The sequence below is a fragment of the Thalassophryne amazonica genome, unplaced genomic scaffold, assembly GCF_902500255.1.
Source record: "Thalassophryne amazonica unplaced genomic scaffold, fThaAma1.1, whole genome shotgun sequence".
In the NCBI taxonomy this organism is placed as follows: domain Eukaryota; kingdom Metazoa; phylum Chordata; class Actinopteri; order Batrachoidiformes; family Batrachoididae; genus Thalassophryne; species Thalassophryne amazonica.
The window spans coordinates 801915-824963 of NW_022986233.1; the positions used below are offsets into that span (position 1 = coordinate 801915).

Sequence of the window (23049 nt, forward strand, 5' to 3'; positions counted from 1 at the left end):
GATCCAACTTGGTCAATGTATTACTTTTCGAGTTCTTTTTGGAATCATCCAGCCCTTTTGTGCTGTTTCCATCTTTCCACTCGATGTTTTCCTTCTCTTTTGCTGTATTGTTCTCTGGTCTGTCTTGTGAGTTTTGATGCAGGTGTCAGATTGTTGCTTTCTCTCTCTTGTAGAAGTTTTCCGCCAAAGTTCTTTGCTGGTTTTGTGAGTGAGGTCTGTTCGGATAAGGTCTTCTTGTGATGTTGTGCGACCTTTTTCATGATTTCTTCTTCAGAGCTCTTTAAGTACTGTCCAATACTTAGGATGCTCTGTAGGCTGGTTGATTTCAGTGAGACCCAGACCTCCTTCTCTGTGAGGGAGATATATTCTGTCCATGCACTGATTTCTGTATGTGACTTTGTGGAGGGTGAGCATCTTCCTGGTTTTTGTGTCCAACTTATTAAGCTCACGCTGTGGTCCGTCCACTATGCCAAACCCATAGGTCACCACTGGTACTGCAAACTGGTTTATGGCTGTGAACTTGTTCTTTGGTGTCAACTCTGTTTTGCAGATCTTTTTTAAGCGGTTTCGGTATTCTTGTGTTTTCATTCTCATTTTCTTGTGCTCGATTGTAGTATTTTGTTCAATTCCCAAGTATTTGTATGTGGAGTCTACAGCCAGATCTTCAATGTAGCTCTCTTCATCCAACTGTCTGTTTTCTGTTGTTGTCTTTTTACCTTTTGTCATTGTGCATTTTGAGCATTTATCCAGTCCAAATTCCACACCAATGTCTTTTGAGAACTTATGGACAGTTTCCACGAGCTGACTGAGTCCCTTTTTTGTGTTGACACAGATTTTCAAATCATCCATGAACAGCAGATGGTTCACAAGTTTTTGGTTTTTCTTTCCTCTGTCTCTACTTAAGTCATATCCAATGTCATGCTCCTTCAGGATCTTGCTGAGCGGGTCCATGATTAAGCAGAATAAGAGAGGCGAAAGGCTGTCTCCCTGAAGTATCGCTCTCTGAACTCGTACATCTGGGATTGTTATTTGTCCCTCTGTGTGGTTGAGGGTGATGGTGGTGTTCCACTTGTTCATTTGTGCTCTCAGGAAAGATCGTATTTCCTCATTGATGTTGTAGAGTTCTAAGCACCTCATGATCCAGGAGTGTGGTACACTGTCAAATGCCTTTTTGTAGTCAATCCAAGCCATGCTGAGGTTCCTCCTCCTTTTTCTGCAGTCCTCCAGGATAGCTTTGTCTATCAGTAACTGGCCTTTAGCTCCTAATCTTCTTCTGGAACATCCTTTCTGTTCATTTTCCAGGTAGCCACCAGTGTCCAGATGTTCATAAATGTCATCAGCTATGATTCCTGTCAGTCATTTGTACGTTGTTGTTAGGCAGCAGATGGGTCTGTACTTGTTCGGAAGCTGTGTTTCTTTGGTCTTTGGAATTAGGCTTGTGTTCCCTGTCGTTATCCAGTCTGGTGTGTCCTCTTCCACGTTTAATATTTTTGTGAAAGTCACAGCATAATGTTGGTGTAATGCTGTCAGTCTTTATAACGAAAAATTTGGGATTTTGTCGATGCCAGGTGCCTTCAAGTTACTTTCTTTCTGATCTCCTCTTCAGTGATTAGAATTGCTGGCATTTGTTGTTTGTCTTTGTTTTTCTCTTTTATTTTTTCAATCCACTCGTACTCTTGGTGTTGTTTTGGGTCTTCAAAGAGTGGTCTCCAGAATTTTTCAATTTCTTCTCTCTCAGGTGGTTGTTGTACTTCTATTGTGTCGTTTGCCAGCTTCCTGTACACTAGTCTGGGGTTTTTTGCAAACTGTTTATCTGTTTTGCTTGTATTTTCTTGTCTTTGTTCCTAATCTGTGCTGTTAAAGCTTTTACTAAGGCTTGATGTTCAGCCTTCCACCCAGCTGTTTGTCTTCAACATTGTATTTTCTTTTAATGCGATTTACTTTTTTAAGAAGATTCTTTTTGTGGTTTTGGTTTCCCAAAAATGTGGCCATTTGGGAGATCTCTGCTCTTCGGTGGCTGATTTTTTTGTTGTAATTTCTTTTTCCATCGTGGCATGGTATTCTTTTTCTTAACTGTGGTTCCTTTTCTCTCCAAATCTTGTGGGGCTAATTTACTTTGTATGCACCATGCCGCTCCATAATTTACACAGTTTAAATCAGTCAACGTGGTTCCTTTTCAGACCAGTTTAGCCAGTCCCAGGTTAACTTTCTGTAGGATAGTTTTGAATTTTTTATTCTCCTTTAATTTAGTCAGTTTTGGACGCTCTTTCATTTTTCTGTCCATTTTTCTTGTTTCGTCACTCTTATTTGCCAATTCCTCTTCTAATTCCTGCTGTTCTGGATCTGTGTGCACTAGAGGCTGACATTTTTTCAGGAATCCACGGGATGGGAGTCAACTTTGCTATTTATCACGTGATTGGGACCGTACAGGATTAAAAGTTCACGGGAGCAGACAGGAGCGAGAACCGAGGTTTTAGGCAGCGAGCCATCCTGCTGTCATTTGAGCGGTCAATTTTTGAAAAAGACGCAGGAAAAATAGCGGGTAGTTTTGTTTAAAGCCGTCTAAAATTAGGACTGGGTCCGATCATTGCAGCCGTCTGTGTGTGTATGTATGTATGTGTTTGTGTGTGTGTGTGTGTGTGTGTGTGCCCGCGAGCGAGTTGGCTGGCTGTGAGGAGGGAGAGGGGTGGGGGCGTGCTGAGCACAGAGTGAAAAACAACACAAACTAAACTGTGTCTCTGCCTTTATTTCTCTCTGGACTGTTCTGACGGTATGTCCTGTTCACTCCGTGTGCACGTGTCAGTGACAGTTAGACTGAATTTATGAGATGAAATAAATTGGTCAAAATTCCTTAAAATGAGAATATATGAATTAACGGAATAAAAAAATCACACACACGTGTGATTAAAAAAACCTGATGTGTAGAAACTCTGCAGTGACGTTCAGAAGCAGAAATCACATAAAGCAGCTGAGAACTGAACTTTAACAGGCTGTTATTTTACACAGATATTTAGGTGACTAAATGTAGTTGTTTAATGTTCAAGCACAAAACGTGACTGAGGAGGAGAAAAAAGAGGAAATAAACTCTAGTCTGAATAAAAATACAAGCTGCTGATTTTTATTTTTCAAAATTATCAGGCTGCAGGTCTGAGTTTCATTAATTTCAAAGTAAGTTACCGCTTATTATTTTCAAAAATCACAAGTCAAATCAGTCTGCATTGTTCAGTTTTTCCTGCACGTTTGTGTATTTTTTTCCTTCTTTATAAGAGTTTGGTTTTTGTGTTTGTTCTTCAAAGTTTTAAAAAAACAATAAAATGTTCACACTTTTCCTTATAGCAGTTCTGTAATTTCAGAAATGCAACAGAAACAACCACAAATCAGAAAAAAGTTGGGACTATATGTAAAATGAAGATAAAAGTTTCTCCACTCACACCCACAGAAGCCAAACATTCTTTCAGCATTGTTTCTTGGTGGCTTCCCTCACTTTCCTTCTTCCAGCATGGACATTTAGTTTTTGAGAACTGCCTACCTGACACAGATTTACCATAAAGTACCACACTGTTTGTATTTCTGAATGATTGATATAAATAAAGTCTAAGAAATATTCACTGAGTTGGAAATGTTCACGTTTTCATCCTCTGACATTTCCCAAGAAAACTGGCTGCAAAAATGATTAATTAATTCTTACATTTAGAATAAACTGAAGACAAACTGTCAGGATCATAACGTGTCCATCACCACCACATTTGGAAAAACTGTAAGACCACAGGACATGCATTATTTATGTTTTGTGTCTTTTACTGAAGTTTTATATATATATATATATATATATATATATATATATATATATATATATATATATATATATAGTTAGACAGACACACACACACACATACACACACAGTAGTGTTCAGAATAATAGTAGTGCTATGTGACTAAAAGATTAATCCAGGTTTTGTGTATATTTCTTATTGTTACATGGGAAACAAGGTACCAGTAGATTCTCACAAATCCAACAAGACCAAGCATTCATGATATGCACACTCGTAAGGCTATAAAATTGGGCTATTAGTAAAAAAGTAGAAAAGGGGGTGTTCACAATAATAGTAGCATCTGCTGTTGACGCTACAAACTCAAAACTATTATGTTCAAACTGATTTTTTAGCAATCCTGTGACTCACTAAACTAGTATTTAGTTGTATAACCACAGTTTTCATGATTTCTTCACATCTGCGAGGCATTAATTTTGTTGGTTTGGAACCAAGATTTTGCTGGTTTACTAGTGTGCTTGGGGTCATTGTCTTGTTGAAACACCCATTTCAAGGGCATGTCCTCTTCAGCATAAGGCAACATGACCTCTTCAAGTATTTTGACATATCCAAACTGATCCATGATACCTGGTATGTGATATATAGGCCCAACACCATAGTAGGAGAAACATGCCCATATCATGATGCTTGCACCACCATGCTTCACTGTCTTCACTGTGAACTGTGGCTTGAATTCAGAGTTTGGGGGTCGTCTCACAAACTGTCTGCGGCCCTTGGACCCAAAAAGAACAATTTTACTCTCATCAGTCCACAAAATATTCCTCCATTTCTCTTTAGGCCAGTTGATGTGTTCTTTGGCAAATTGTAACCTCTTCTGCACGTCTTTTATTTAACAGAGGAACTCTGCGGGGGATTCTTGCAAATAAATTAGCTTCACACAGGCATCTTCGAACTGTCACAGAACTTACAGGTAACTCCAGACTGTCTTTGATCATCCTGGAGCTGATCAATGGGTGAGCCTTTGCCATTCTGGTTATTCTTCTATCCATTTTGATGGTTGTTTTCCGTTTTCTTCCACGCGTCTGTTTTTTTTTTTTTTTGTCCATTTTAAAGCATTGGAGATCAATGTAGATGAACAGCCTATAATTTTTTGCACCTGTGTCTAAGTTTTCCCCTCTCCAATCAACTTTTTAATCAAACTACGCTGTTCTTCTTAACAATGTCTTGAACATCCCATTTTCCTCAGGCTTTCAAAGAGAAAAGCATGTTCAACAGGTGCTGGCTTCATCCATAAATAGGGGACACCTGATTCACACGTTTGTTCCACAAAATTGACAAACTCACTGACTGAATGCCACACTACTATTATTGTGAACACTCCCTTTTCTACTTTTTTTTTTTTTACTAATAGCCCAATTTCATAGCCTTAAGAGTGTGCATATCATGAATGCTTGGTCTTGTTGGAATTGTGAGAATCTACTGAATCTACTGGTACCTTGTTTCCAAACCTGGATTAATCTTTTTAGTCACATAACACTACTATTATTGCCGAGATTTGATGTTTTAATGAAAGAAAATCCTCCTCTGTACCTCTTCATCTTGAAGCTGTATAACTGGTGATACAAACTGCAAAACATGCACTGTGCACAATTTCTCCAATCACAGCCACAGAAGCCTGTATCATCTTCTGGGTTGTCTGGGTGTCTTGGTGGCTTTCCTCACTTTTCTCCTTCTTGCACAGTCACTCAGTTTTTGAGAACTGTCTACTTCACACAGATTTACCATAAAGTGTCATACTGTTTGTATTTCTTCATAACTGATGTAAATAAACTTCAAGAAATATTCAGTGACTTGGAAATGTTCATGTATCCATCCCCTGACTTGTCTGAAGAAAACTGGCAATTAAACTGATTATTTACAGATATTATACCCAAGGGGCCAATTACTTATGCAACCCATCATCTTGGCTTTTATATTTTTAATTAATTTATATCAAGTTGTAGAGATTTACTTTCAGTTTGAGTCTAAGGAAGATAATTTTAGAAATTTGTATACTTATATGAGAAGTCTGACTTACTTTTTGTACATGAAATGCCATAAACAAAATATGTGAAATACCAAGGGGCTGAATACTTTTGCAAGCCACTGTATATATATATAATTTGGATTAAGGCAGTAAGTGCCTCCCTGTATTACCACAGATGAACTCTTCCTGTTGCCATATCTTGTGAAATAAAACTGCAGAACATTAAAGCCGAAAAACTAAAAGAAGGAAAAAATGGGAGCAGTACAGGAGTGGGAGTCATTCTGAATGGGAGGGGGATGGGAGTGGGAGTCATTTTACCAGGAGTGTGACGGGACAGGAATTTTTTTTTTTTTTTTTTTTTTTTTTTTTTTTACTCTGGCCTGGGAATGGGATGGGACAGGAATTTTTCTGTGGGAGTGGGACAGGACAGGAGTGAAAATCTACTCCCATGTCACCCTCTAGTGTGCACCTGTATGTTGTTTTGTGGATGAGCTGGTGAATGGCTCGTTTTTTGTTTTTTTTTTTTGGGGGGGGGGGGGGGGGAGTGTATGGCTTGTTTTTTGGAGGTGCAGTGTCTGATACCTTTTTTGTTGCTGTGGTGTTTGACTCCTATTGTGTTGGGTTTGGGTTTGACTCCTACTTCTTCTCTGGTGTGAGACGCTGGCTTGGTCTGGTGTTTTTTGTCGGATTTGTGTTTTCTGAGGACAGTCATTTCGAGGTGGTGCCAGAGCTCAGGTGCCGTCCCTGATCATATGCCCAATTTGTTGCATCACTTGTATTTCCACATCCGAGAAGTGTTTTTTGTTCTGTATGAATTATCATGTGTCTTTTCAAATTGCCCTTAAGTCCAAATCTTTTACCACACTCAGAACAAACAAATGCTTTTTGCCCTGTATGAGTTATCATGTGTGTGTTCAGGTTGCTCTTTCGTCCAAATCTTTTACCACACTCAGAACAGACAAATGCTTTTTGTCCGGTGTGAAGTATCATGTGTTCGTTCAGATAGCTCTTTTGTCCAAATCTTTTACCACATTCAGAACAGACAAATGGCTTTTGCCCTGTATGAATTATCATGTGTGTGTTCAGCTTGCTCTTTCGTCCAAATCTTTTACCACATTCAGAACAGACAAATGGCTTTTGCCCTGTATGAATTATCATGTGTCTGTTCAGGTTGCTCTTTCGTCCAAATCTTTTACCACACTCAGAACAGACAAATGCTTTTTGTCCGGTGTGAAGTATCATGTGTTCGTTCAGATAGCTCTTTTGTCTAAATCTTTTACCACACTCAGAACAGACAAATGTTTTTTGCCCTGTATGAATTATCATGTGTGTGTTCAGGGAGCTCTTCAGTCCAAATCTTTGACCACACTTGGAACAGACAAATGGTTTTTGCCCTGTATGAATTAACATGTGTGTGTTCAGTGAGCTCTTCAGTCCAAATCTTTGACCACACTCGGAACAGACAAATGGTTTTTGCCCTGTATGAATTATCATGTGTGTGTTCAGGGAGCTCCCTACTCCAAATCTATGACCACATTCAGAACAGACAAATGGCTTTTGCCCTGTATGAATTATCATGTGTGTGGTTAGGTTGCGCTTCAGTCCAAATCTTTTACCACACTCGGAACAGACAAATGGTTTTTGTCCTGTATGAATTCTCATGTGTTCGTTCAGGTGGCTGTTTTGTCCAAATCTTTTACCACATTGAGAACAGACAAATGGTTTTTGTCCTGTATGAATTATCATGTGTCTGTTCAGGTGGCTCTTGTATCCAAACCTTTGACCACACTCAGAACAGTCAAATAGTTTTTGTTCTGTCTGAATTCTAATGTGTTTGTTCAGAGTGCCCTTCTGTTTCTGTCTTTTACTTTGATTAGAACAGCTAAATGGTGTTCTGCTTGCTTGCCTCTCCTTTTGTTTCCCGGAATAACTGTTTATGTGACCAGTTGCTTTTCCATATTTAGAGCCTTTAAATTGTTTCTCATCAGTGTTGCCTGAATGAACAATCTTGGTATTTTTTCGACAGTTAAAACCTGATCGAGGTTTTCTGGTCTGTTTCCAGTCATAACTGTCATCAGTGTCAGTTCCAGAAGTGTCTGAACTCCTGCCACTGGTATCTGTTTGTAAATGACTGTTTGGACCTGAGTTGCTGGCTGGTTGTGGTCCTCCATCGTCCTCTCCATCAGCTTCTGCTGTCAGTGTTCTGTGTACAGATGAGCTGCTGGCTACAGGCTCAGCCTCTGTGCTCTCATCACTTGGGCTTTGATGAAGCTGTGATGACTCTGGTTTTTCATCATCATTTTCACTCTTCACAGGGACGGCAGTAAAACCAAACTTGGTGAGATCTGCCTCCTCCAGCTGCTGAAGCTGCTCTCCCTGCTGACTTATCCACAGCTTCTCTTCTTCTTTAATGTCCTCCTGGTCAACACTCCGATTCCATTCCTGGTGTTTAGGGAGAGTTTCTTCTTTAATCAACAACAACGGCTGCATGTCTGCAAAGAAACAAATTAACAATAAATGTTAGAACAACACTCATTAAAATAAAGTATCAGAGTGGTGAGTTTGACCTGACAACAGTAAAACCCCCATCATACATACACCGACTGAGGCGTATGTACATACATACATTGATTGATACATACATGGCTACAGTCGGGAAGTACTGAGGTGCGGTCTGAAGATCTATGGATGGCAGTCTCTGAGCAGTCCACGTATTTGATCCCATTTGCTCGACTGTCCCAAGTGTGCTGCACTTTTCATAAAACTCTTGGCGCCATCGAGATGGGACGCACATCTGACAGCGGTCTATGTGCAGTTTCTGCGTAATCTGATCTCAATCTACCTATTCTGATGGCATCATAACAGCATTTGAAACGATCTGAGCGTGGTTGATGAGCTCTGAGGTGGATTGGTCACAGCAAAGCCTGCTGGCATGTTGTGCCACGTATGTCCACCTCCACTGGACCCCGGCCAGGTAGGCAAAAGAAATGTTGATATGTAATAATCTGTATGTGGAACTTTGACATGCGTCATTTTGCACGTCAAGGGCTCGGTGCAGCGCTGAACGGGATGTCACTGCTGTAATACACGTGTTATTACATGCACCTCCTAACTCTGTAGCAGGTATGACATGCGTGATGTTTTAGGGTATAAAAGGACCACTACTCCTCCACACCAGTGTGTGGTGCTGTAAGCATGTCACTGGCTGTCCAAGGTGCTCCAATTAAACCAGTTGCAACGTACCTCTGCTCGTCCGTCTGGCTTCTTAAACTGTGTGAATATTGATGTATGTGAGTAAGTCTTCTGTTGTATGACTAATGAATCACAACAAGTTGGTGACGAGGATTTTGAATGATTACTGAGCCATTGCTATGTTCTAAGAGAAGGACGCCAAGCTGATGGAGAAGCAGGAAATGGACATCATCGGACAGATTGAAGCCTTTGATGAAGCCACAGAACAATGGTCAACGTATGTATTACCACAAATGATGTTTTAGCGGTGAAGAAAGCTGCAGTATTTTTTAACTGTTATTGGACCAAAGACATACGCTTTGTTGTGCAGTTTAGTGGCACCGGACAAACCCGGAAATGCACCACTGAAGTTTTAACAAAGAAGCCGAGTGACAATTTTCCCCCAAAACCCATTTTAATTGTAGAAAGATTTCGGTTTCATAAATGGAATCAGGAAGATGGAGAGAGTGTCGCTCAGTATGTGGCTGTGTTGAAAAAAACTGTCTGAACATTGTGAGTTTGGCACGCATCTGCAGGATGCCCTGTGTGATGATCTGGTATGTGGTTTGGTCAATGAGAACATTCGGAGAGAGTTATTAACTGATGAAGCATTAGCGTTCCAGCGGGCTGTAGACACAGCGCTGGCAATGAAGGCCGTCACCAAGGAATCCCAGCAGTTAAAACTGTCTGGGGCTTGCATGCAGTGGCCACCTCTCCACCAGCAGAGGGAGGTAAATGCTTCAGATGTGGAAGATCTAATCACCAGGAAAGAGACTGTTTGTACCGGAATCAACTGTGCTATAATTGTCTGGGAACAGGCCACATAGCTCAAGCAAGGATGAGTGGAAGTGTACCAGAGACTCATATGAAACCAGGGAAAGGACAAGGAAGCTCCCTGGGAGAAAACAAAACAAAAAATTCATATGATGGAGGTTGACGCTTCTGATGATGAAAACTGATCTGATTCTGACTCAGGATTGAGACTGCGTGCAACGTCTGCCGTGGAGACTAAGGAGGTGGCTGGACCCATGATTACAGTTTTTTAAATTGCTAAAACACAAAACCCAATTCTCTAAACCAAATGACCAGTTCTCTAAACACATTTAATAAAACTAGCCCACATTTGCCAAAACCATAAACACGTCACATGAAGACACAATTCACAAAACACAGTCCTCCTTTCCTCATGAATCTAAACACATTTTGCCTTGCTAAAACACAAGTTGCAAAAAACTCTGCTCAGATTCTCAATTTAAAGCTCAAATGATGCAAAATGCTTGTCACAGTTAGCAAAACCTGAACACAATGTACACACCTGGCTTCATTCATTAAACATAACGACTCAGAATTGTAGACACTTGTTGCAAATGATGTGACCACACCTATAGAAGCCAGTTCAGAGTGCACAGTTTGATGAAGGTTCCAAACGTATACCACAATGGACAGAGGCAGAATCACAGGAAGAGGAGTTATAGTCAGAGGAGGGAGAGAGGAGCAGGCTGAGGAGGGAGAAAGGAGCAGGCTAAGGAGGGAGAGCAAGGCAAACTCGCACCATCATGCCTGCGACGTAGATGAGGTCCTGTGGCCTGACCCAGCTCAACGACGTGATGCCGCACAATGTGTGTGTGCGTGTGTGGTATACTTCAATAAATGAAAAAAACCATCACACCCTGAACATTGTGTCTTCAGTGAGTATTGTGTGTAATGGATCCTCTGTAGTGTTTGCATTGAGTTGTGATACAGTACAGTAGCGTACTGCATTCTCTGTTCATATGAAAACACACAAATCTATGAATGCTACATACTCTACAGTAATATATTTTGACAACAGATACTGTTCACATACAGATACTATGGTTTGGCAGTTGTGAACAAACGTAAAAAGGACATTCTCACACACTGAACATTGTGTTTTCAGTTGTTTTGTTGTAATGTGTAATGATGCATATTGTGTTCACATTCTTGCAGGCTTTGAGCAGCTGTTTTGGTGTGACAGTTTGTGTTCTGAAAAGAGAAGGTGCAGTTTTGTGTATGTAGCTTTAGAAAAGTGTGTTGTGTTTAGCATTTTGAGAAAATGGGGGAGACGTTTGTGAAATGTGTTTTAGCAATTAAAAAAAACTGTAAAATGGAATTAGACACTGGTTCAGCAGTATCTTTAATCTCAAAGGACATATATGAAGCAAATTTGGCTCATTTGTGCTTGTGGAAGACTGATATTGCGTTGAGAACATATACTGGGGAATTGTTGTTACCTGAAGACGTTGTAACGGTAAGGGTGAGAATGAACAAACAGAGAGTGAGACTGCCCTTGTACGTGGTGAAGGGTAATTTACCCCCATTGTTTGCTGCGGAAGATAAAGCTTGATTGGCGTGACATTAAAACAAAGAGTACAGCAAAAAGGTCGAGGCACGGTTGAGGATGTATTGAAAGATTATGCAGAAGTTTTTGATAAAAACTTAAGAACTCTAAAAGGGTTTGAGACATCCTTAACACTGAAGCCAGGCCATGGCCAAAGGGACAAAGTCATTTATTGAACCCATGACCTTCTTGCTGTGAGGCAACAGTGCTAACCACTAAGCCACCGTGCTGCCCAAGATGAAAGCTGTGAAAGCAAAATAACTGTCTCCACGTGACACCATGTTTATTTCATGTTGTGTTCCTCACTGTGTGAATGCACTGTGAAATGTCCTTGATTAATCCAGAGACTGTTCATGCAGTTTGTGCAAAACATTGATAGCCACATGTTTCTGTCTGACTCAGAGGGACACACAGTCTGTTCTGATAGCGCCTAACTGCAGCCTTGAGACAAAAACATCTTGTTCAGATGAAGTCATTTTCAGATATCTGCCAGTATCAGTTTGAGGAGAAGAGCTCATGAGAACTTGTGCACCATCACTGTGCTGACATGTGTACATAAGGGTGCACTCTAAGTGCTGATTCACACACACACACACACACACACACACACACACACACACACACACACACACACACACACACACACACACACACACACACACACACACACACACACAGTATGCTGTTCGTTGGTGTGTCCAAATCTGTTCTTTTTGACAAACAGTCAACCTCTTGACTCTTCGTTCCATGACAGCCAGAGACCGTTTGGTCCAAAGTTTTCAAATTTTGCATCCACAAAGCCATGGCACAGAGCTACAGTGAGGAAAATAAGTATTTCAACACCTGTGAAAATCAATGCTAATATTTGGTACAGTAGTATTTGTTTGCAATTACAGAGGTCAAACGTTTCCTGTAGTTTTCCACCAGGTTTTCACACACTGCAGCAGGGATTGTGGTCCACTCCTCCATACAGATCTTCTCCAAATCTTTCAGGTTTGGAGTTTCAGCTCCCTCCAAAGATTTTCTATTGAGTTCAGGTCTGGAGACTGGCCAGACCACTCCAGGACCTTGAAATGCTTCTTACGGAGCCCCTCCTTAGTTGCCCTGGCTGTGTGTTTGGGGTCATTGTCATGCTGGAAGACCCAGCCATGACCCATCTTCAATGCTCTTACTGAGGGAAGGAGGTTGTTTGCCAAAATCTCACAATACATGACCCCATCCATCCTCCCTTCAATACGGTGCAGTCGTCCTGTCCCCTTTGCAGAAGAGCACCCCCAGAGTATGATGTTTCCACCCCCATGCTTCACGGTTGGGATGGTTTTCTTGGGGTTGTTCTCATCCTCTAAACATGGTCAGTGGAGTTGATTCCAAAAGCTCTATTCTGGTCTCATCTGACCACATGACCTTCTCCCATGCCTCCTCTGGATCATCCAGATGGTCACTGGTGAACTTCAAATGGGCCTGGACATGTGCTGGCTTGAGCAGGGGGACCTTGCTGCCCTGCAGGATTTTAAACCATGACAGCATCATGTGTTACTAATGTAATCTTTGTGACTGTGATCCCAGCTCTCTTCAGGTCATTGACCAGGTCCTCCTGTGTAGTTCTGAGCTTTCTCAAAATCATCCTTACCCCACAAAGTGAGATCTTGCATGGAATCCCAGACCAAGGGAGATTGACAGTCATCTTGTGTTTCTTCCACTTTCTAATAAATAATCATAACAGTTGTTGTCTTCTACCAAGCTGCTTGCCTGTTGTCCTGTAGTCCATCCCAGCCTTGTGCAGGTCTACAGTTTTGTCCCTGGTGTCCTTAGACAGCTCTTTGATCTTGGCTATGGTGGACAGGTTGGAGTGTGATTGATTGTGTGAACAGGTGTCTTTTATACAGGTAACAAGTTCAAACAGGTGCAATTAATACAGGTAAAGAGTGCAGAATAAGCGGCTTCTTAAAGAAAAATTAACAGGTCTGTGTGAGACAGAATTCTTGCTGGTTGGTAGGTGATCAAATACTTATTTGCAGCAGTAACATACAAATAAATTATTTAAAAAATCATACACTGTGATTTCCAGATTTTTTTTTAGATTATGTCTCTCACAGTGGACATGCACCTAAGATGAAAATTTCAGACCCCTCCATGATTTCTAAGTGGGAGAACTTGCAAAATCGCAGGGTGTTCAAATATTTTCCTCACTGTATGTGTGGTGACCAGGACTTGATGCATAAATTGAGGAAAAATGTAGAACATGTGTCTCGTGTCAGCAAATACAGAAAACACCCAGGTGACCTCTCTGCATCCATGGCCCTGGCCCACGGGTCCATGGCAGAGTGTCCACACTGACTTTGCTGGTCCAGTTGAAGGAAGTACGTTTGTGTGATTGCGTGTGTGAGTGAGTGACAGCTCCAATGTCGGTGGTGACTGACAGCAGTCTGTGTCGTCTGACTGTTGTCTAAAATATGTTTGGGCTGCATTGTGCAGGTGTGCACGAGGCAGTCCGGCTGCATTCTGACACGACTGATCACGCCTCTATTCCTCCCGACTGCATCCAGATTATGATCACTTTTGCAGCCTGGTTCCTGCACATTCTTGCTATGTGTGACGGGGGTTTACTCTCATCAGTGTAAGGGCCCTGTCCCACTGGCGTTTAGGAGGATTTACATATGGATTGCGCACAAAATTGGCCCATATTCGCCAAACATCCGCAATATCCGTGTAACATGCCTGTATGAGTCGGCCATCATCCGAACACGCCCGTGATCATCTGCAGAGGCATGCATGTCCGCAGCCAGGATTTTTGAGCTGTTCAAAAATCTGGATGTGGATGACATCCGCCTTACATACTCCATATATACTCAATTCATACACAATACATACTCACTCTATGCACTGTATATCTGCTGTTAACTGCTGATATCCGCAACTGACAGGGATTTGCGGCTTGGCAGCGGACTGGGACAGTGTGTAAAACAGATATATATCGTGCCCATCATGTCCACATCACAAACTAAAATATGTTGTAGCGAATGCAGACAGATTGGACACGAATAAAGCGTTTTTATTACATTTGCTTTGCAGCTGATTTGCAGACAATCTGTGAATGCATAACAAACACGTCACGTAATCCCAAAGTACTATATGTGGCAGAAAGCGACATACCTGCCTAGGGATGGGTATCGAGAACCAGTTCCTTTCGGGTATCGTTAAGAAATGATTCGATCCACCGACATCAATAAGCTTTGTGCTTAACGATTCTGTTATCAGTCCTTCAGAGTGGCCGTTGTTTTGGGGGGTGTATCAGGAAAATGATAATTTCTCTACATTGATTACAGACCCTGCAGCGGGTCTGTAATCAACTTTTCTGCAGCACGGCTTTGCTTTGAACCGTGAACCAATCGAAGCAGTGGTTCGCAGATTGAAGCAATGCTTTGACCTATTTGACCTATTGCTATCGTTTATTCTTTCTTTCGCTTAATTTTCCCCCGCTAAAACCCTAAAGAGCATACTTCTGTGAGTATTATTTACCTTTTCTATGTTAAACCGACCTGTTATGGTCTTCTGAAACAGTTGATAGATGTATTTTAACGAGAGCGACACTAACGCATTAGCATGTCTACGGCATTTTCAATGTTATAACTTTTAACACTGAAAATGCCATAGACATGCTAAGCAGTTTAAGCAGTTGCGGCTGTCATCACATTTGGGTGCATTTGTTTTCAAATTGTAATATTTATTAAATTTATTTTTCTTTATATATTAATAATCGAATGATTATTATATACAATTTTAGAGAAAGAGGCAAAAAGAACCTGAAACAACAGAAAATATAAAAGCAACTAACAATGGACATACATACATAAATACATAAATAAATAAGTGCTTCCTGTGAACACCTAGTGACTCTTACACCTCCATTTCATCCCTGTCTTATTTAATGACAGTTTGTTTCGGTCAAACCATATTTTCAATGTGTTAATTTCTTCAGTGATTTCCTCCAGAACTATCTGCCAAACTAGAAAACTGCTGCATCCTAGTAAGAGCAGAATACTACTGGAATGAATTTGAATAAGGAAAGTTGTGTTTTTTTTTTGTTTTTTCCCCCTCACTAAATGGATGCTGCACTCACTGCAGTTTATTGTATTGAATAGTCCCAGATTGCATTTCAGAGCTTCTAGAATTCAAACATTTTCATGCAGGTGGTGTTTGGGGGGTAATTTTGGGTTTCATCTTTTTTTGTTTTTCACCTCTTTCATCCCTGAATATGTCAATCGTGAGTCACTTTTGTGCAGATTAAAGTTACTAACTGGGACTCCTGTCTTGTTGGGAGAAAGAAACGAGAATCATCCTCCGTTCTGTTCACACAGCTCCAAACGCTGCGCGGCTCTCTGCCGAGTCAAGTTAGAATGATAGAATCTAGTCTGAATTAATAACTTAAAAGTGAAACACCGTTTTGTTTATTTTTATTTATGTCCAGAGATCAAGGATACAGTGACCAATTTCATATTTATTTACTTTAAGACTCAATGAAATACAACCCCTGGCAAAAATTATGGAATCACCGGCCTCGGAGGATGTTCATTCAGTTGTTTAATTTTGTAGAAAAAAAGCAGATCACAGACATGACACAAAACTAAAGTCATTTCAAATGGCAACTTTCTGGCTTTAAGAAACACTATAAGAAATCAGGAAAAAAAAAAATTGTGGCAGTCAGTAACGGTTACTTTTTTAGACCAAGCAGAGGGAAAACAAATATGGAATCACTCAATTCTGAGGATAAAATTATGGAATCATGAAAAACAAAAGAACCCTCCAACACATCACTAGTATTTTGTTGCACCACCTCTGGCTTTTATAACAGCTTGCAGTCTCTGAGGCATGGACTTAATGAGTGACAAACAGTACTCTTCATCAATCTGGCTCCAACTTTCTGATTTCTGTTGCCAGATCAGCTTTGCAGGTTGGAGCCTTGTCATGGACCATTTTCAAATTCCATCAAAGATTTTCAATTGGATTAAGATCTGGACTATTTGCAGGCCATGACATTGACCCTATGTGTCTTTTTTGCAAGGAATGTTTTCACAGTTTTTGCTCTATGGCAAGATGCATTATCATCTTGAAAAATGGTTTCATCATCCCCAAACATCCTTTCAATTGATGGGATAAGAAAAGTGTCCCAAAATATCAATGTAAACTTGTGCATTTATTGATGATGTAATGACAGCCATCTCCCCAGTGCCTTTACCTGACATGCAGCCCCATATCATCAATGACTGTGGAAATTTACATGCTCTCTTCAGGCAGTCATCTTTATAAATCTCATTGGAACGGCACCAAACAAAAGTTCCAGCATCATCACCTTGCCCAATGCAGATTCGAGATTCATCACTGAATATGACTTTCATCCAGTCATCCACAGTCCACGATTGCTTTTCCTTAGCCCATTGTAACCTTGTTTTTTTCTGTTTAGGTGTTAATAATGGGTTTCGTTTAGCTTTTCTGTATGTAAATCCCATTTCCTTTAGGCGGTTTCTTACAGTTCGGTCACAGACGTTGACTCCAGTTTCCTCCCATTCGTTCCTCATTTGTTTTGTTGTGCATTTTCGATTTTTGAGACATATTGCTTTAAGTTTTCCAACTTGACGCTTTGATGTCTTCCTTGGTCTACCAGTATGTCTGCCTTTAACAACCTTCCCATGTTGTTTGTATTTGGTCCAGAGTTTAGACACAGCTGACTGTGAACAACCAACATCAACATTGCGTGATGATTTACCCTCTTTTAAGAGTTTGATAATCCTCTCCTTTGTTTCAATTAACATCTCTCGTGTTGGAGCCATGATTCATGTCAGTCCACTTGGTGCAACCGCTCTCCAAGATGTGATCACTCCTTTTTAGATGCAGACTAACAAGCAGATCTGATTTGATGCAGGTGTTAGTTTTGGGGATGAAAATTTACAGGGTGATTCCATAATTTATTCTTCAGAATTGAGTGAGTCCATATTTTTTTCCCTCTGCTTGGTCTAAAAAAGTAACCATTACTGATTGCCACAATTATTTTTCCTGATTTCTTATAGTGTTTCTTAAAGCCAGAAAGTTGCCATTTGAAATGACTTTAGTTTTGTGTTATGTCTGTGATCTGCCTTTTTTCTACAAAATTAAGCATCTGAATGAACATCCTCCGAGGCCGGTGATTCCATAATTATTGCCATGGGTTGTACATATAAAACTGTAAAGCCTACTTTTAGTACAAATTCACAAGAGGTATCGATAAGGGAATCGGATCGATAAGCAGAATCGATAATGGCATCGATATCGATAAAATCTTATCAATACCCATCCCTATACCTGCCAGTCAGTGCAGGACCTGCTGCGTAAATCCACAAAGACGTAGCTGCTGCAATCCAGGACTTTTATTTAACACCAACAAAAGGAAGAGTTGCTGTTTAGCCACAACTCACTCAAAAAAAAAAAAAAAAAAAAACGTCTCTGTTGTGAAAGTGACGTGACACGGACCCACAACAGGGGGCGTTAATGAACGGACAATGGATAAGCCAAAAAGTAACAATTTAATGTTGTGAATCGCACAACAACGTACAGACAATAACAATATGGTGACTGTCAATCATACACCAGGTGACGTGTGGCAGGCTCGACGATAGAAGATGCCTGGAGAGAGAAGAGCTGGATCCCCACACAGCTTCCACCACCAACGGAGCTGAAGAAACACCGGAGCCGCCAAGCCCTGCGCCCCAGGTGGCCACTGTCTTCAGCAGTCAGAACGCGTACTGGCTGGCGAGAACAAAGACAGTCCAGATGAGTGTGAGTTCGCACACTCAGTAATCCACAGTCCTGTCTTAAGGTACAGGAGGGAAAACCTCCACCTCCAATCACACACATCGTGCAGCTCCTGGTCAAACCACTTATCTGAGTGGGGGTGTGAGGCGAAGCTGTCGCGGTCACACCAAACGCCAATCCTCCAGATAAGGCAACACTCCAGGAAACGGCTGCAATAGAAGTCAGGTTAAACACACACAGTTCAGGCAGCAGAGAAATACCTGAATGGTAGTTGATTTCTCTGCGAGGAGGTGGAGTTGCAGTCCCGGTCTTTGTCGTGGTGATGATGGGTGACAGTTGTGTTGATTGTTGACAGCTGTCACCTCCAGCAAAAGCCGACGCCCTCTCGTGCTTGAAGCCCGCACTTCAAGCAGGGTGCCATCTTGTGGTGGTGGGCCAGCAGTACCTCCTCTTCAGTGGCCCACACAACAGTCTCACACCCAAGCAGCTCCCCCTCCCGCTCCCCAAACTCATGAACAGTTAACCCTCGCATGACAACATGACATTAACTCTGTGATCACTTGTCCAAGTCCAGCAAATACTCCAGAGGCTGTATTGTTGGTGTGATAGTGATGCCGACGGCCCGAGTGAGCTTTTTTTATGGACCCGCAATACAGATGCCGTGCATGCGCAACACATGCGTGATGCATTCATAATACACCCGTAATACTGCTGTGATAATCTCAATGTGTCAGATCAGTTTCCTCACTACATGCGTTATATAACCGTGATTGTTCATCATATATTCGCTATATGTTATTAATATATCCGGAATTCATACTGGGACATTTGTCATTTTTGGCCATTTTTGTTGCAGACGACAAGGAACGCCCGTAATTTGTGTACTCAGTTCATGTGCAATTAATCCTCTCCCCAGTAGGACAGGGTCCTAAGACACGGACATGAATGTAGAGCTTGTGGATGTGAGGAAGGACGGGAACCTACAGAAGTCCCGCTTTAGTGACATTTTTGGGTAATTTTAACAATGTAAATGGCAATACTTGTGCAGTGAATGAAGTATGAACGTTAGTAGAAGCTCTAACCAACAGAGAAGAGCTGGAAAAACAATATTTCAAAATAAACAGTGAAAATCATTATCATTCTGGGTGTCGGAGAGACAGATGATCTGGAGTCTGCAGTCACCACATATGACAAGGTGAGAACTGTTCTGGCCAAAATAAAAAAGGATGACAAGGACGTCACAGCAGTGTCTCCTCTTGGGAAGCCCAGCAATGGAACAGAAAATAGGCCGTGACTGAGAAAAGTATTGCTCAGGAAGCTCTCAGCCGGGTCAGACATTCTGAAACATGCCAAACTTCTTCACCAACATTTACGTTAATACAGATATGCATCCCGGCCTGCAGAAAGAATACAAAGGACTGTGTGATGACACAGAGAAAACAAAAAAGCCAAAGCTGAAAATCAAGGCGGACTGTCTGCTATGACACAGAGATCAAAACAGTCCTAGTTTATGTTTAGTACAGGCTAGATGTTTGACCTGTCTTCGAAGGAAAGACATTAGGAGACCTTCTGTTGGTCTTTGACTGAAAGAACTATCGGCATGCCTTGTTCTCAGAAAGTTAACATATACACTAAAAAAGAATCAGCCAAATTTAAAGAGATCTGGAATCCCTTTCTTGCATTTTTCGAGAACTGTGAAGTTGAAGAAACTCTGGAAACTTAAAGGTGACATGTCCCTAACTGTTGATACCTCAACCATGTGGCACTAAGCTGTGTATGATGACGTCAGTTATCCATTATTTATTTTTCTTTCATTTTCTTTATTTTTTTAAGTTGCTTTTGTGGTGGGGGGAGTGGAATATTTTATAGTTTGGTTGTTATGTGCCTTGTTCAATGTATTAAAATGCTCTTTTTGTAAGCTGTTAAAACTCAATAAACATATGTTTATTAAAAAAACAAAACAACAATCCTAGTTGATGACACAGCTGTGGACAGATTTCAGCCTCAAATTTTCTAGTAAATCAGGTTGAGAAAGACATCTCAATACTCTCTTTTATCATCAATGGCGCTAAATCAAACAAATGTTTTTATTGAAATATGACCTTGTGTTGCTCAACAAAATCAAACATATCTATGAATTTAACGTCCCAGGATTTGTGTGTAAGAAGCCAGATCCTACAACTACAAGCTAAGAGAGGCGGTGTGGCAGCTTTATTTCAGCACAGCTTATGGGACAAAGTAGCAAAGGCAGAAACAAAGAAAGCCCAAACATTGTTTGACATCGCTTCCTTCCCTGATCTATACTTTGGAGCTGTATATCGTATGTCACCCCGGGATTCCGCTTATTTTGATGACAGTGCCATCACTAGTATTCAGGAACATCGAAAGGGTGGAAATCTAATCTTTTTGGAGACCTCAATGCGAGGATGGGGGATGTCAGAGTAAGGGGTGGGCAGTATAAACAATATATTCAGTTCACGGTATAAATTTGGCCGACGGCAGAGATTTAGACTCCACCGACCAATGGCGGTAATGCTTGTTGATGACGTCATCGTATCTTCCTCAGTGACTCTGAACGGTTGGAAAAGGCTACAGTCAGTGCTTTGGTCACAGGCTCCATCTCCACCTCAGCAGATTAAAACTTCTTCTTGTAAGAGTGTAAAATAATAAGTTATTATGACCCTCTGGAGTTGCCTGACTGAATTCAGTCATGTAAAATCACATGACCGAATTAAACAATTGGCCCATTAAATTCACCAGACTCAGTCTCTGTTTCAATGTGTTTTAAAAGTGCACACGTCAAGCTTTATACGAGTTTTTAAATTATGTTAACAGGCCTACTATAACCTGAATTATGATTACCTCCGCCAAGGAGGTTATGTTTTCGGCCGCGTCTGTTTGTTTGTTGGTTGGTCTGTTAGCAGGATTACTCAAAAAATCCTCAACGGATTTGAATGAAATTTTTTGGCCTAACTTAGAAGTCATTATATTTTGGTAATGATCCGGAACGTAATCCTGATCCAGTAATTTTTTTTAACGATTCTTTATCATTGCAGGATAGAGCCAATTTCAACATTTTTGCATCTAACTTCATGAAGACGGGTCACAAAGGCTGAACAAAAATTAAGTTACGACACAACAATAATTTAGGATTTGTTTCTCCTGATTGAATAAACTTGTTATTAGAAAATAAAAAAAACTTGTGTAGTTCATGCAGTTTCTCTTTATAAATACATTTGCTGAAGATCTAAGGGTTTAACCCTCTGGGGCCGACGCCGTCGTATACTTTCGAGCCATCTTTGTACTCCTCATAGAAGCTGTGTGATGACGTGAGCAATGTGAGTGTCCAATTGGGATTGGTTCACTGTCACATGGTTTTCCAAAATCCAATCGTAGGGCAGATTCACCTCACATGACACACCAAAGGTTGTTTTTAGGAGTGATGTGTTACTAGTTGGCCTGTTAGAATAGCCCCTGGCTGCTCCAATGCGCCCTGCGCCATTACACACAGCGAAAGTGAAAGTGAGCAGACTGAGCAGACGGAGAGCCTCTCATACAATCTCACATGCTCAAACAGTGTGTGAGTATCAGCATTGCTCGACTAGTTTTCCTGTGAATGTTACTGGATAAGCCTGTGGCAAGCTCTCTCGCTCCAGGGTAAAGCTCTGTTTACCATATCAATGGAGCGAGAGGGGAGGGGCCGCTCCTCAAACTGAATGAGCCTCGAAGTGTGACTGTTGCTTTCAGAGCAGGAGAGAACAAACACACAGTCAACTTCATAGTAGAAGTTTGTGATGTGACCTTTGTGTAATAGCAGACAGAAATTGCTTTGAGATGAAGACAAACAAAATGCATAGACCATTTAGTATATATTGTTCAAAATGTGCATTTGTGTTTATTGTTTGAACCAAAGCTCTCGATTTACCGATCGATCTACGTTCCGATCCTCACCTATGGTCTTGAGATTTGGCTCGTGACAGAAAGAACGAGATCGCGAGTACAAGCGGCCAAGATGAGTTTCCTCCGCAGGGTGGCTGGGCACTCCCTTAGTGATAGGGTGAGGAGCTCGGTCACTCGGTAGGCGCTCGGAGTCAAGCCGCTGCTCCTCCACGTCGAAAGGAGCCAGCTGAGGTGGCTTGGGCATCTTTTCCGGATGCCCCCTGGACGCCTCGCTGGAGAGGTGTTCCGGGCATGTCCCATCGGGAGGAGGCCCCGGGGAAGACCCAGGACACGCTGGAGGGACTACGTCTCTCAGCTGGCTTGGGAACACCTTGGGGTTCCCCTGGAGGAGCTGGGGGAGGTGTGTGTGGATCGGGAGGTCTGGGCGGCTTTGCTTGAGCTGCTGCCCCCGCGACCTGACTCCGGATAAAGCGGAAGAAAATGGATGGATGGATGTTTGAACCTTTTTGTTGTACAGTCTTTTACACAAGAGCCCAAACTACCTTTACAAAGTATCAAAAGAGTTGTTTAATATAGTTTGCTGTGTGTTTTGAATAAATGTGTGTGGAAAATTATTTTTCGCTTTACTTTTTCCCTTTCTTATTTCTGATTGTAAACCTTTATTACACTTAAAAAACACCACTATAGCAAATATATTTTGAAAGCACAGGTTGTCCTGAAAAAAAACACATAAAACTTCACTGTGGGATGCAGGGAGAGCTGTTAACAGCAATAATAAACATTTATGCCAGGTGAGTAACTGTCCAAAAAATGCCCTCAGACACCAGAGGGTTAACCACTGAATCTGAAACATGACGGAAGATGCGTAAAACAATGTGGAATAAATTTCTTTGCCAAAGGGTATTCCATGTGACGTCAATGACCCTATGACTTTGTGGAGGTTTGCTCGCTCAGAGTGCTTCTAGTTTCTGCAATTT

General features: G+C 41.3%; 1 protein-coding gene across 1 annotated transcript; it reads right to left on the reverse strand.

The window, feature by feature from the left end:
- Positions 1 to 6179: 6179 nt before the first annotated feature.
- Positions 6180 to 7542, reverse strand: LOC117505638 (gastrula zinc finger protein XlCGF8.2DB-like). The gene has a single exon (XM_034165212.1). It carries the CDS (start codon positions 7540 to 7542, stop codon positions 6505 to 6507), a length of 1038 nt encoding a protein of 345 aa, XP_034021103.1. The 3' UTR covers positions 6180 to 6504.
- Between the last annotated feature and the right edge of the window lie 15507 nt (positions 7543 to 23049).

What these genes read in the sequence shown, in the direction of transcription:
- LOC117505638 (XM_034165212.1), bottom strand. Translation starts at nt 7,542, where the DNA reads ATGATAATTCATACAGGACAAAAACCATTTGTCTGTTCTCAATGTGGT.